We start from the raw sequence: 16124 nt of genomic DNA on the forward strand, positions 1-16124 counted from the left end.
GCCCGCTGCTCCCCTCAGCAGTGTACTTCGGTCCGTCTGCCTGTTCTGTTCCCCACTCTGTCTCTGGCCTATACCCCGGCTCTTGTATGCATACATAAATAAATCTTTAAGAAAAATGAAGTGAAAAATTATGTTTGTAGATATGTAAAAAAATCCTATTATGGTTCTATAGGAAAAAGAGCACAAAGATTAAACACTAACCACACATTATCACTGTGTTATGCTGAAGTTTGAAACTGTCCTCCAGGAAGTTCCTTCCAAATGATAATAAGTGTAAGACAATATTCTTAGTAGAGAAATGCAATGTATCTATAAAACATGTATGCTATCTATTTCTTGGCTCCAGATGTTATCTAAAATGAAATTATTTCCTTTTGTATATAATAGCTACAAATATTAGATGCTCAAAATAATAGAACATAATATATGTATTGTTGAAGGTATTTTTATGCTCCTTTAAATAACATAGGACAGACATTGCATATCTGCTGGTCCTGATGAGTATTCTAGGACAATTTGAGGGGAAGGGAATATTTGCATTTAAAATATCTCTTTAGGGCCTCCCCAGTGGTGCAGTGGGTTGAACACAGTACCGTTTGATTCCCGGCCTGCCAGGGAGATTCCCACATGGCACAGCAGACCTCTCCTGTTTCGCCCGCTGTTTCCTTTAGCAGTGTGTTTCAGTCAGTCTGCCTGTTCTGCTCCCTGCTGTGTCTCTGGTGAATCCTCTCACCCTCCCACGCCTCTGGCCTGTACCCCAGCTCTTGTATAAAAATAAATTAATCTTAAAAAAAAATTCTCTTTAGAACCAGAGACACACTATGGGGAGGGTGGGAGGGACTAGGATCAAAACAAGGGAGGTGGGAATTGTATGGAGACTATAACCAAAATGAAAATGCATACATTATGCAAAAATGAAAAATGATGTAAAAATATATAAAATGAAAAAAAATGAAAAAAAAACTCATTAGATTTGCTTTAAAATGTAATTTGAATGTTCTAATCTTATCAAAATTATTTCTTTTTCTTATTGGGAAATTCATTTAGTATTTCTTTTGATAATGCTAATTCTGTTATGTTTGAAACATGAACAAACTCTTCTAATAGCTGAAGCATATCAAAATCTACATGGACCTAGACTGTGAAATAAAGCTCAATGAAATTAAACTTGCTGCCTTCTAAGTTACCTGCATTGTCCATATTCAATCTGATCTGCTTATTATTGATTTTGCTGTTCCCATTTTCATCTTTTATGAATATTTAGTGTCCAGATCCGTCATGCAAGCAGGATTTATTGGCCTACCTGGAACAGATTAAGTTCTACTCTCACCAGCTGAAAATCTGCAGTCAAGTTAAAGCTGAGATCCAGAACCTGGGAGGAGAGCTCATCATGTCAGCTGTGAGTAGTGCCTGACATTTTATCCATGATATGTGGAAGATGCTTGAAACAAAAGATTCCCCATCCTCACCCCACCAATCTTTTAATTCCATGCAGAAAAGAAGAAACACAATGTAGGTGTATAAAAACATCATGCAATGAAGCTATCATGAAATTTGCCAGATTTCTTAAAGAAATGTTGTCAATACAACTTGTTTTTAATTACTTCAGGGACTTTTAGAGTGAATCAGGTGTTGTAAGCCACTTGGATAAGAAATGAATGTTAATTTAGAGCATAATCTTCAGACTTCAGATAGTACACAGAAAAAACTCTAAATTGAATCTATAATTTTAATAAAACAAAGGCACAAGGGATTGCAAATTAATAAGAATAATTGCCTTATTATTATGAATTGGCACACATTTCCCTATATTAATTTATATGTAACATAGATGTTCTAGTCTTGAAAACTTTTATTTCCATATGTAATTATAGAATTGAAGTATGACAGAGCATTATAAATTTAGAGGGACTTTCATAAATTCTTCGGTGACCCTAAGTTTTAATCTACTATAAATTGACCATGGTAGAAATAATGTCTAATATTCTACTCCTCTTTTAATAACAGTAGATCATTTCTCTAGGTTGGGAATGATAATAAAATGGTATTTGATATCTATATTGAGTTTAGTTATCAGTGACTTTGAGAAGGACCTGGAGCAAGATTATAAATTTAAGTTAAATCCTGAACATTAAGTGAAACATCTGAACATTCTAGGAACTTACATTCATTACATACTTTAGTTTTTTAAAAATTATAAAAGCATACTTATAAGTTTGTAGCATCTAAACATCTCTATATTTTGACATTGGGTTTACTCTCAGTGAACTAAAATTTTTAAAAAGAATGCATTTGCAAAATTTTAAACAATTAATTACCAACAATGGTCGAAGACAGGGAACTAATCCTGACTATCTCTTGCTTATGTTTCCTCTCATTTAGTCTTCACAATAGCATAATAAGTAGAATATTTATTTGCTAGTTTTATTTTTTAATATTTGAAAAATTAAATTCAGAAAATTTAAATAATTTCACCAAGGTCATGCTAGTAAATGTCACAACTAGACTTTATCATAAAGGTCTATCTTTTACTCTCAGGAAAACTTTAATATATAATGAAACTTAAGAGTATAAACTAAAAGTGAATAATTTGGAAATATGTATAGTCATTATTAGAGATAAGGGCTTGATTTCCTTGATATTCAAATTTTGCAAAAGCACATAGCACTACTTGTGTAATATTGTCAGCTCATCACTTTTTAAAGGAAAATGTAGTACATATGGATATATACACAGATACATGCATAAATACACACAGCATATACATATGTACACATATTCAAATGTGTATTTAAATATTGTATCTTTATTTGAACTTTTAGACATTTTCCTTTATTTAACATTTTACTACTTTAAATGTGTAAAAATATATTCATTTGGAGACCCAAATCTTCTTCTGTTTACTTTTCTCAATTCACATACTCACCATCATTTACAAGGTCTATATCATTATGAATTTTATTTTACAGTTATATGCATATGCTACTGGTTCATGTTATCTGAGCTAAGCTTTCAAAACCCAGGTAAAAGTTCAGCTTATACAGTACTCCTAAAATACATTATTGTTAATTGTCCCTCTAAAATATAATTTCCTCCAGCTGTGTAAATTGAGTTTGAATTCTTTCCTATTTGGTATGATTCAAATTCATGAACTTTACATGTTTTACAGATAGAATAGGTGGAAATCATTTAAATTCATGATGTATAATTTAAAAGCTGAGTCACTGTGCAAAGTAAGGAATAGTGTTACAAATACAAAACTGTTTATCATTAGTTCACCCACAATTTCCCTTTAGTAAAAATAAATCTGAAAAAGGAGAATACGCACTTTTACATGCCTTGCATCTGCTTATAGAGATATCCTGGAAAACTTTTTAAATGCATTTAATTTATGTGTGCTGAAGCATGCTTGCTTTAATCTCTTAGTGACCCTGTGTTTTTATGTCCTCTAAATTGATAAGGTCTCTCTGAGTGTACTGTCAAGAATGGACACAGTGCAGGTTTTCTTTTTCTTTTCTTTTTTTTTTTTTCAGTGCAAGTTTTCTATGATCCCAGCAGACCAGGGTAAAGGAGGAGAGAGTCCTGGAGCCCTCAGTGGCTTTTGCAGGCTTTTATGGGGGGATTTACCAGGTACATGGCAGGCAGGGGTACTGGGGCCCGGGAGGCTGACAGGCCTCCCAGCCCCCCAGCAAGTCTTCACTCTGGGATCTCTGGCATTCTCTGGGGGGTGTCTGCTGTTCTGCTCTCTCACGCTTCTGCTTCTCTGCTTCTTCGTTTTGCTTTCTTGGCTTCTCCTGGCATCCCCATGATGCCACCCTTAACAGCCCAATCTTAGCCCAGGTGAATCCCAGCTACATATGCCCACACCCTATTCCAGGTGCCCGCCATCAGGCATGCATTCAAGACCGCAGACCCGTCATCTGTCCTAATGGTGGGAGGGCAGAAAAGCCTGATACTTTTACCTTGCCCTACACTGAGTCATCATTTTTTCTATGAGGTTTTTTGAAAAGCAACAAATATGATTGTAATATAGGGACATTCATTAAAAATTACAGAAGTTTGATATTCAAAACTACAGAGCAAAGATTGAGTTTCCAAACCATGTTCATGAAGCATTACTTTTGGCAAATGCATTTGGTGAAAAAGAAGTAAGTATGAATGGAATGCATTTCTACAGTGAATGGACACAGGTTATTAGGATTTAGGATAAAGAAGGTAAGTGCATAGCATAAAGGAATTTGAAAACCATTTTGAAAATTTAATTATAATTATTGCTCAGTCATTCTTAAATTTATCCTGAAGTTACATGTTTTATTTATAAGGAAAAAAAGAGTGGCTAGTTGAAAACCTCAAATATGAACTCAATATCCTGACTGTTCCAGGCTTTGTAGAATATCTTGAAAATGAAAAGCTGACTATATAGTGGCTCTTTTTTTTTTTTTTTAAAGATTGATTGATTGATTGATTCAAGCACTGGGTACAGTCAGAATCGAGGGAGGGTGAGAGAATTCACCAGGGCCAGAGCGGGGAGCAGAATAGGCAGAAGGACCGAAGTACCCTGCTGAGGGGAGCAGCGGGCATGGCAGAAGAGGTCGGCGCACCATGTGGGACCCTCGCCAGTGGCTGGGGATCGAACCAGCACTGTAGAGGCTGCAGGCAGCTTCACAGCCCAGTGCTCAACCGCTGTGCCACCAGGGGAGGCCCTATAGTGGCTCTTTTAAGAATCTTACGTCTATATAAATTTAAGATACATAAATTATAATTAAACATACAAAAATGACTCCAAAGCACATCACATTATAATGTGATGTGAGATACAGTAAAGAGTGTACAAAAACACAGAGGTAAGGGAATAATTAATTCCAATGATGTGGCATGTGGGCAAGAGAAAGCTTCATATGTGATTTGGCTCTGATTTAGGACTTGATTAATGAATGAAAAAGCAAATTAAAGGATATAATGAACAGAGGTAAATAGGACAGCTGAAATAAAAGAAATAGGGAAAGATGAGGAATTTTTTGGGAAATGGTATAATCTGATATGATAGAAGCAGCTGTTCATGTGTATGTATTGGGGGTGGGGGATAGAAGAGAAGTTGCAAACAAAAATGATGCTATTTCAAAAGATCATTGTAACATTTTAATTTTACCCTGTAGACAATGGAGAGAAATTAATTTGAAATGGGAATAAGTAAATCTAGGAACTTAGAAGTTATCAGTGATGATAGTTTGGAAAGAAGGAGAACTATAGGTTAAAATTTAGAAATAAAATTTAAAAACTACTCCAAGATTGTTATTGTGAGATTAAGGCCATATTGGTAGATTGTAGACAAGTGTGTTATACACATATAAGGAAAAAAGAATTATTGTATACGGATACAAGAAACAAATATTGAGCTAATAGTTCTTATAACCAATGATATATTGAATGCTGAAGATGAAGTTGTTGGGATTTGGTAGGTTGTTTTTTTCAGCAGTGACATCAGTAACTAAAAACAGAGCAGATAGGAAGGATAAGGCAACTCATTCATGGCTTGCTTGTTGAATTTAAGTGACCCTGGGACATCCAAAAAGAAAAATCTAGTTTGTATTTTTTTAAGATTTATTTTTTACTTATGCATACAAGAACTTGGGTGAAGGCCAGAGGGGCAGATAGGTGAGAAGATTTATCAGAGACTGAGTGGGGAGCAGAACAGGCAGATCTACTAAAATACACTGCTGAGGGGAGCAGCGGGCAAGACAAGAGAGGTCTGATGCATCATGTGGGCCAGGGATCGAACTCATGCCACAGTGGCTAGCAATAGCTTCATAGTGCTGGGATTTTAACCCCTGCACCACCAGGGAGGGTGGCCCCAGAAAAGTCTAGTTTTTAGAACTCAGGAGAGATGTATGGAGGGGAAGTATATAGAACCATTCACTAATAGTATATTGGATAAGACCAAAAAAAAAAAAAAGAGAGAGAGAGAGAAAATGATCCCAGAAGAATATTTTCCTTAAATACAAGTAATTTGGATATGCCTATTTTATATACAAAGAATTGAATGAGGCATTTTTAAAAAAAGGGAATTTACTCTCCATGGAAAATTTGTGAGAATGGATAATCCAGGATGGGTATAGCAGCTTCATAAAGTCATCATGCAATCAGTCATTATTGTCTTTCTACTTAATTTCCATGATCTCTGGCTTTCATTTTTATTAAGGTAAAAATGTGCTTTCTCTAGTTCTAAGCCATGACTTTTATAATCCAGAGAATGAGAATGAAGAGAAATAAAAGCAAACAATCATTGCCTCTTAGAAGTTGCTTTCAAATTTGTTGTTTATACATTATTGGCTCAAACTTAGTCATTTAACTTTACATAACTGCAAGGAATATTGGAAAAGCATGCTTTTTTTAATTTGTATTTTAATCTGGATGCATTACTTTTCTCAATTAAAATTGAGTTTTCTTTCTATGAAAAAAGAGAAAGGAAATTGGGTGGCAGCTAGTAGTTTCTACCATATCCCTCAAAGATTACCAAAATCAGATCAGTGCTCACAAATATTATCTGATTTTTAATACATATTCTCGTAGACTGTTAGGTCCTTGAGTACGTTTAAATGATTGAAGGTGTGGTAGCCAATGACTAAAACAATTCAGGTTCACTCTTAAAGTACACACTGAATTTTGTGCTTACAAGGTAACTATTATTTTTCTGATGAAGGTAAAAATTAGATCATAAATACTTAGTGTGCATTGACAGACAAAATATAATGGTTTAGACTGAATTTTCCATTCCTTTGTAGATGAATGGAATGAGAAAAACAGAAAAACTTGAAAGGTAGATGGTAATATTGGAAGCTTCTCCTCCTCTACTTCCCCTTCTTCTTTTGGTCAAACATTTTAGTTATGCTTTATATGATGGAATTAATTAAGAAAATATTTAAGTAATGAGCAAGAAGTAATCAGAAAAGAATATATCTATTAAAAAAAAATGAAGACTAACTAACAGAGTAAAACTTTAAGCAAGAGAGTGGGAATAGGGTTGGGAAAACAGCAAGAAAGACTAGGTTTGGGAGGAAAAAAAGAATTATTTTCCTGAGACAAGATAAGGATAAATGAAGATATAGTGTTTGGTACCAGTACATAGAAAGTTGAAGTACTTCTTGCTGATAGACCCCATATTTTGGTAAAATTGGAGGAGTAGTTTTGAGTTTAGAGTACATGCTGTATCCACAGTTCCATCATAGAAAGAGTTCAAAGTGGGCCTCCCCGGGTGGCGCAGCAGTTGACCTCTGGGCTGTGAAGCTGCCCGCAGCCTCTGCAGTGCCGGTTCGATCCCCGGCCGCTGGCGAGGGTCCCATATGGCACGCAGACCTCTGCTGCCGCCCGCTGCTCCCCTCAGCAGTGTGTTTCATCAGTCTGCCTGTTCTGCTCCCCGCTCTGGCTCTGGTGAATTCTTTCACCCTCCCGTGCTTCTGACTGTACCCAGTGCTTGTATAAAATACATAAATAAATCTTAAAAAAAAAAGGAGTTCAAAGTAAAGATGTCCTCATCTTCAAACATGTTTCTGTATAGTTTAGAAGAATAAGTTAACAACAATGATTTGAAATAGTAACCAGAGATACTGTAGGTGAGATTTTGTTCTACCAGATCTGAGCTCCAGAATATTGCCCAGAGTATGGAGCCTGATTCAGTTTCATTTTATCCTTCAGTCACCTGAAAACAAAGCTAATTTGGACTTTCAGTGATTAGTCTCCATCAACAAAATAGGGATTATATGAAAATTTAATTGAAGAAATGGTAGCAAAACAAAATGAAACTGTCTTTCACCACACGGTATTAGATCAGTTTCCAAAGCCACAGTGACTTATTAATGTACTAATATAGGAGTACAGTAAAAATATAACTCTTGGAAGATTAAAATGTACCTGTTACCTAAGGGCATTCCCATAAATTCTCAGTTAATTGTTCCTTATGGATAGAACCAAATGAGCAAGTTATACCTTGTGAAAGGAGCCTTGTCATAAAGAAATAAATATTGCTATATTCTAACTGGTATACATAAAAAGTAAAATGCAGGAGTACAAGATAAAATAATCAAACTGGTTTTAAACTCTTAAAATGTTCCTTTCCAAAAGTGCTATCCTTTTAGGCCAGCGATTTTTCATACTACTTAAAACTGTTTAGTTGTGTAATCACCCTGTTTTGCGTATTTCCTTTAATGTTTAATTGTGTGCTCTTACCCTAAGGCAGGTGTGCTAAAGCCACAATTTAAAAATTCAGATAAATAAATAAAATGAATCAGTCAGGGGGGAAGGATCAGAAAGATTGAAAATTTGTCAAGCAATTACAACTCAGCTTTAGCAGAAATCAAGGAGTAGTGTGCTTTCAATTAGGAATGATAGGGAAGAACAATACAGCTTTTGACCAAAAGAGCCACCAGGGTCTACAAAATTCAGACATTCAAGCACATACAGAATGACTTAGTAGGTTAATGTGCTTGCCACATGAAGACATTAAGGGAATTAGTTAATGAGCTTTCTGAACCTACTGCAATCATTAGTAGGCATCAACAAAATTAAGAAAACTAAAAGAAGATTTGGAAAATTAGCTAAAGTATTTAGAGAGGATAAAAAAAGGAACTGGGGAATATATCAAATGGAATGGTGAGAGACGAAGGAAATGAAGAAGGAGAAGTGGAGGGTAGGTTTAGGGAACAAAATTAAATGGAAGAAAGAAGATATTTTGGCAATAAATTTTGCCCTTTAGAATATTTGATTGCTTGCTTGCTTTTAATGCTAGATAGGAGGGAAGTGGGAGTCAGTACACCCTAGTAATACCAAAAACAAAAAAAGAAAAATAGAAAGAAAAGCTGAGGGGTTTCTTTTTTTATTACATTATACTAAAGTGAGCAAAGGAATTATATTGATATTTAGGTGAGTAAAAATATCACAATGGATTACACTTTCCTCAGATTATGCTGTGTATCCAGTTATAATAGCATTTAAAGGAACCTTTGAAATAATCTATTAATGATATAATTATCTAACTCAAATTAACTTTATAATGAAATAGGTCAGGGGTTTTCATGATTTTCCCTAGTCCATGAAGGTATCTAGTGGTGGAGATCGAATCAGAATCTCTTGTGTGTTTCATTTCTATGTTACTGCCAGCAAAACCTATGACCTTCCATGGAGAGAATAATACAGTGAGGGAAGGTGATACTGGTTTATTCAGCCAGGAAGGTTGCTCCAGATACCAAGAAAGGAATAATTTAATCAAAGATATGGGGAAACACTGACTAGATCACAACAGTAACTTTCAGTAATAATGATTTAATGATACTGGATATTTAAGACAGTTTGACTAGAAAATATTCTTCAGTTTCAACATGAGAAGCTAAAATGGGGCAATTGAAAGAATTACTGGACCCCAAATTAAGAGAAACCTAGTTATAATATTTATTCTGTTTCTTCATCTGTCTCTATACATGAGATTGGGTTTAAATTCTTTTTTGCCTGTCAACTCAGATTTTCTGAATATTTCTATTTTGTAGTGAATGTTTAAATTCCTTTTTCATTTTTTCCTGAGTATATTCTTGAGCAGTTTTCATTGTGATTATTATGGGAACTACATCTCAAATCCTAAAGTTTATAACATTCTAACTTCAATTTATACCAACTTTGCTTCAGTAACATACAAAAATTTCACTACTTTAAAGCTCTATCCTCTAACTATTTCAGTTGTTGATATCACACAATTACATCTTCATATGTCCAAAATCATAATGTAATGAAGTTTAATGTTAAACTTAAGTCATGAAGGCAACAAAATGCAGATTTAATGACCAAACTCACAATACTAATATTTACACTAATAATTTTTAAATGTATTACATCATAAATCATGTTGAAAATAAAATGTGGAGTTACAACTTTTACAATACTGGTTTCTATAATCGTGCATATGTTTGCCTTTATTGAACTGTTTATTTCTTCATACAACTTCAAGTTACTGTCTAGTGTTTCATTTCAACTTGCCAGAACTTCTGTTAACCCTTCCTACAGGTAAGTAGTGATGATCCCTTTCAACTTTTCTTTATCTGGGAATGTTTTAATTTCTCCTTCACTTTTCAAGCACTGCCTTGCTAAGTAGAATATTCTTGATAGATAGTTTTTCTTACATCACCTTGAAAATATCATCCTATAATCTCTGATCTTCAAAGTTTTGATGACAAGTCTGTTGATCACCATACTGATGATCACTTACTAGTGATGAATTGCTTCCGTCTTGTTGCTTTGACAATTTTCTTTTCTTCTGTTTTTTTTTTTTTTTTTTGGTAACAATTTGGTTATAATTTATCCTGGTGAGTCTCTGAGTTTATCTTTCTTGGAGTTTGGATTTTTAGATGTCTACCTTCATGTCTTATATAAAAATGTGATGTTTCTGTCATTGTTTCTTCAAATACTCTTTCTCTTCTAGGACTCTCACAATGGGTTAGTTAGTTGGCTTGATGATGGTGTCCCACAATTTCTTTACATTTTGTTTATTTTTCTTTCATCATTTTTCTGTCTGTAGGTCAGATTTCTTCATTTTTTTTTTTTTTTGGTCCTATCTTTAAGTCTACTGTTCTGCCTTCTCAAATTTGCTTTTGAATCCCTCTAGTAAATTTTTCAATTCAGTTTTTATACTTTTCAACTCCAGAATTTCTTTATATTCCTTTTAAATTTCTGTCTTTGTATTGGTATTTCCATTCTGTTTATAAAATATTTTCTTGATTTCCTCCATCTCTTTAGTTCTGTAAACATCTTAAAGACATTTTTTAAAAAAATACAATTTCTCCCTAATCAGCAATAGTGCCTTTTTAAAGTGCAATTTTTGTTGGTTCATATTTTTTTTCTTTTAAATAGAATATTCTTTATTTGATGGTATGTGCTTTTTTGGTCAAAAATTGAACTTTTGAATTTAATAATGTGGTCATTCAAGATCAGAGTTTTCTCCTTCCCCAGGATATACAGGTTTTATTTATTTGTTTGCTCTGTGTGTGTGTGTGGATTTCATTTGCTTTTTTTCTCTTGATATTTAAAGAACAGGTTTATTAGAAAAGGGATAGGATAGTAAAAGACACTTGCATAAACACAGGCGGGCAGGGAGAGCCACCCCGAAAGGGACAGGTTTGCTGAGAGAGGCCTGTATGGTTGCAGGCAGGCAGCCTTAAGGAAAGCTGCCTCCACCGAGGAAGGTCAGTGAGGAGAAATCCCCGCATGGTACAGGTCACAGGCAGGCAGGAAGGCTGCTGCCCTGTGGAGGAAGAGAGTTGGTGAAAAGAGGCACCTGCATAGTCACAGGTGGGCAGAGGAAGTGCTGCAGATTTCATTTGCTTTTTCTTTTTTTAAAGATTTATTTATTTACAGTCAGAAGTGCGGGAATGTGAGAGAATACACCAGAGCCAGAGTGGGGAACAGAACGGGCAGACTGACGCAATACACTGCTGAGGGGAGCAGCAGGCTCTGCAGGAGAGGTCTGTTGCACCATGTGGGACCCTCGCCGGTGGCCGGGGATCGAACCGGCGCTGCAGAGACTGCGGCCAGCTTCGCAACCCAGCTCTCAACCGCTGCACCACCGGGGAGGTCCTTTATTTGCTTTTTGACTATTGTAATCTATTGTAAGCTAAGGATCAGTCTGAAGTTTAAATGGAAAATCTTTTATTGTCTTTTCTGAGGCTGTGACATCCCCCTGGGGATATGCAGCAACTTTCTCATTTCACTTTTATAGGTGGTTGCTTTTGAATATCCTATTCATCAATGTCTGACTTCTAAAAGGGGGAAGAGAAAAATGATTGGAGTAAAATAAAAATGATTGGTGCTGGATCTTTAAATCTTCTTCAAGTCTCTATAGTCAATGGGAAGAGCTAGGAACAATTAGGGGAGGAATACAACAGTGGCCAGTAGCTCCACCTGCACCTCTGTGATGATCAGTAATCAGTGATCAGTAGAGGTGATGATCAACAATTAGTAGTCAGGTCATATCTTCCTGACATTTAGAAAACAGGGCTATTTTTTGCACAATCTCTCTTTCACAAATTGCAAGAAAGCTGCTGAAGGATCACATGCAGATCTGCCTATCCAAGTGGTTGAAAAGATGGGAGATGAATGGCTGCTACTGGGTAAGAACAGAAATTAACTGTAATGTACCTTCCAAGACTAGCTCTGGAAGTTGTGAGCCATCAATAGGCTCTAGAATTCCTAATAGCAATCAGACAGACTCACCAATTTAATTGTGTTCCAGGAGTGGAGAGATTTCTGGTGTTCTCTGTTCTACAAAATTTTTGGAATCTTTGATCTATTCCCTTTTACTGTCCTTTTCCCTTCCCAGTACCTATCAAAAATTTTCTCTTAGTATCAATTGGTATGTTATAGCATGGCATAGCAAGTAGTTTTATTTTGAGGGCTTCTAGAATTTTGTTTAAGCTGTTTGTACCAGTGAGAATTACCTGTGAATTTTAGATCTAGGGAAAAGTGAGAACAAATGTGTATCAAAATGGTGTAATATTGCCCATAATAATAGAATTGATTTGATATGTTTTTTTCTAAGACTTCTGTATTATCAGTCACAGAATAGCAGTGACTATTTTGTGAAATTGGATTCTCTTTGGGCATGAAAGATGGAAAAATGGATGATAAATGAACAAACAAAAAGGAAAATGTTGAGCAGGAAAGAAATGGGGAGGGGCAGAAAGATAAAAATATGATTTGAGAGTTTCTATTGTTAATTTATTATAATAACTTCCATATGTTTATATGTGTGATAAATAGTTCCACATTATTAAAAAGGAAAATATTGGAAACATTTAATACCTAATAGAAAAACTATTTCTGTCTGGCAATAAATTAGCTTAATTGTTATAACTTCTTAGAAAAGAAGAGAAATTAATTATTTATATTGTTTGCTAAATAACCTCTACCACCGAACTTTAAAGAGGTAGAAAGAGACACCTTGAAAGTAAACAAAATGTATTTGCCAGTGGCAGGATGAATTCCCCACTAGGCAAAATGTAGCTTTAGAAATAGTAGAACTTATGCAAACACCCTGATGTTCATTATTTTAGTGGGAAGTTAAGGAGCTACACACAGGAGAAAAGGGAAAGGGAAAAAAAGTCAAGGATCTGAAGATTCCAGGACAGTAAAATGCTGGTGTCAACTTACACAGCACAAAGGCAGAACTGAAAGCAGATGTGTGAAAGACACAAGTATGGATGACATTTGCCAAAGTAGTCATTTCAGTCTATGACTCATGCTGAATTCATGTTTGTTGTGGATTATAAAGTAATAATGGTGAAATTCACAAGATCAAAGTTGATGTGAGGGTGATTTTTTGGGGGGAGGGGTGTTTTTCCCTAACAAATCAATGAAAGCCCACATTTTCTTCTTTTGATTAATAAACTTTGGATAATATTTACAGCAAATAACTTTTAGTAATAAATATTTACATTTTGACTTTTACATTTTTGTTTATTCCAGGTTCTCATCCTTGGCACAGTGGGCATTTGGGATTTGTAATTGCTAATTATTAGCTGGGGTTGGGGGCATGCCTGTGCATTGTAGAATGTTTAGTGATATTCCTAGACTCTACCCATTAGATATCAACACTCACCCTCCCCACTCACTTGCAATAACCAAAAATGTCTATGGACACTACCAAATGCAAAACTGTGCCTGGTTGTGAGCTATTGGCCTGAGATAAGGTTTAGTAATTAAGGGAAAGTTGAGAATGCCGTTATGAATGATGCAACTATTGCCAGATATCCTTTCCTGGTTGTTGACCTGTCTCCCAGTTGCAGCAAAGTGGTGCTTGGCAATATCCGACAGCTGCTCCCTTCTCTAGTTAATTTCCCTCAGCAAACAGGAGTATCCTGTTTTTATAGGTATGTACTACCACCTCCATTTCCCTTTCCAGCTCCTGGAAGCTTATAGCCAGTGTCTGACTGAGAGAAGGATGTAAAAGACCAGATTTCTTGCTTTGTATGATCTCCTCCATCCACACTATACTTACTGGCTTACCTTTCTCCTGAAAACAGGCCTTTAGTAAATAGATTTCTCTCAGACTTTCTTTGTAGGTATCTACTCCAGAGACAAATGGCAGCATCATTATATCTTTTACTATCACTTTCTTTGTGGATAAAAAATAGGTGATGGGAGAGTTTGCTAAATGTGTTGAATACACCACTCTTCTGATACACTCACATGCTTATATACACAAACAGATATCTATTTTATCATCTTGACATTGCTATAAATATGTTTGCGGTATTTTATGGATAATAAACTAATGCTATTAAGTGAACATAATTTACAAAATGTGCATATGGTCAGTAGTGATTGAGTGAAAATATGATTCCAGGCTCTAGTTTGGGATTCTTTGTGTTATTCCACAATAACATAGGTTTATTTTTAATTGATGCTCAGGAACTATGAAGAATATCCTTTTCTCAAGGAATTCATTTGGCAAGAAAAAAACAAGCAAAAATTTATTACATAAAATGCTTATCTATAAATAAAATTTGTATATCAGTATTTCTCTTGCTTCTGAAAAAAATTGTAGCTGCTTTAGAAATGAAGAAAATAGAAAACTTTATATAAGAGTTTCTAAAAATACAAAGAAATGGTTCTAAAAATACAAACAAATGGCTATAACCAAGCTTCGAGATAAGTTGTTTACTCTAGCTGAGTATATTCAAGTGGAAATTAATGAGTAACTGAGTAACTATATCACATAGTTGTCCCTACTCGACAGTGGACATCATACAAATATGTAGAGTGAGAAAATGTTCACTAGACTAAATTTAAAGAGAATTTTTTGCATGTATTCATTATTTGAGTAGCCATTGGTAACAGGATGAATGATGTCCTAACCTGGAGATTTGTGAAAGACAGAAATGTTCAAATGGACATTTTTTTTTTTTAAATTGGTCTTCAGTAAAACCTAAAGTTACATTAAATCTCAAATTTAGTGAACATTCTTTAGCAGAGAGTTGTGATAGTCTGCAATTGAGGCTTTCTGATGATGTAGCTGATCACAAAAGTAGCACTGATAACACTAGGAAAACAGTTTATTAAGTCATATTTTCGCAGTATTGGCTATCTCAGGAAAGTTTTTGGTTAAGCCTTGGGTCACAGGAAATTCAAAGTTGGATTATCTGGTAATGTTCTGTGCTTTTATTTCAGAAAGAGATGCATATGTTTCATATCTTTTAGATGCTACCCATACATTGCAATCATTGAGCAAGTAATTTTATGTTTGTGCATGCATTTGTGTATGTATATGTGTGTGTGTGCCATTATTTCTTATTGTTAATGGCATGACTGACATTCTTTCATGAAAGTTGTAGGAGTCTCATTTATACTTTCAACCAGATAAAGGTCATATCTAATCTGTTTTTACACAAAGATGAATCATTTTTAGTTCAGCCTGAGGTCTTATATAGAATGGAAAATGCTATCTATAATTGGGGGGAAAACACATTTTTGAGAGGTGTTTTAAGTCAACTGCTTTGAATTAGTCACTGTAAACTAGGTTCTTTTATGGTAACAAATAGTTCCCAATTGTTAGTATTTAAAACAAAACAAAACAAAAAGTTTTTACTTATTGTTCCACTTTAAGTCTGATGCAGGTTAGTAGTTCTATGTAGTTCTATGTAGTTATGTACTTTCTGTAATATCACTATGAAACCCCCATCATCACTGTACAAAGAAAGAAATGGGTGGACGTTTGCCTAATGGCTGATAAATACATTCCAGAAGGCAATTAGACTCTTGCAAGTAAATTATATAATGTATTCTAGTACATAGCAGGTGCTCATTAGATATTAACTACTAGTAGTTAGCAGCAGCAGCCATATTATTATTAGCTAATATAGAATACTTTTAATTTTACCACAATGTGATATTATTAATTGATATATTTCATCTAAATGCTATACAAATTTATTTCAAATTATCCTTAAAGGAAGCAAACTAGGAAAATGTTCTCCTTTTCATAGACTATTCCTCTGCCTATGATAAAATTTATTGCCATCTGGTTTTATCAGTTACCACTTGATGTGAACTTTGAGGAAGAAAATGATCTTTGATTCTATGCCAAGGTT

The 16124-nt window shown here is 34.8% G+C and overlaps 1 protein-coding gene across 1 annotated transcript in view; it reads left to right on the forward strand.

Moving 5' to 3' along the window:
- Positions 1-16124, forward strand: part of CTNNA3 (catenin alpha 3) — a gene marked incomplete at both ends in the record, with an annotated part of 1381762 nt that overhangs the window by 1338009 nt on the left and 27629 nt on the right. The window contains one exon of the mRNA XM_084245749.1: positions 1265-1399. Coding sequence (XP_084101875.1) covers positions 1265-1399 — 135 coding nt within the window. The remainder of the gene's footprint in view (positions 1-1264; positions 1400-16124) is intronic.

This window comes from Talpa europaea (genome assembly GCF_964194135.1).
Source record: "Talpa europaea genome assembly, chromosome: 10".
In the NCBI taxonomy this organism is placed as follows: domain Eukaryota; kingdom Metazoa; phylum Chordata; class Mammalia; order Eulipotyphla; family Talpidae; genus Talpa; species Talpa europaea.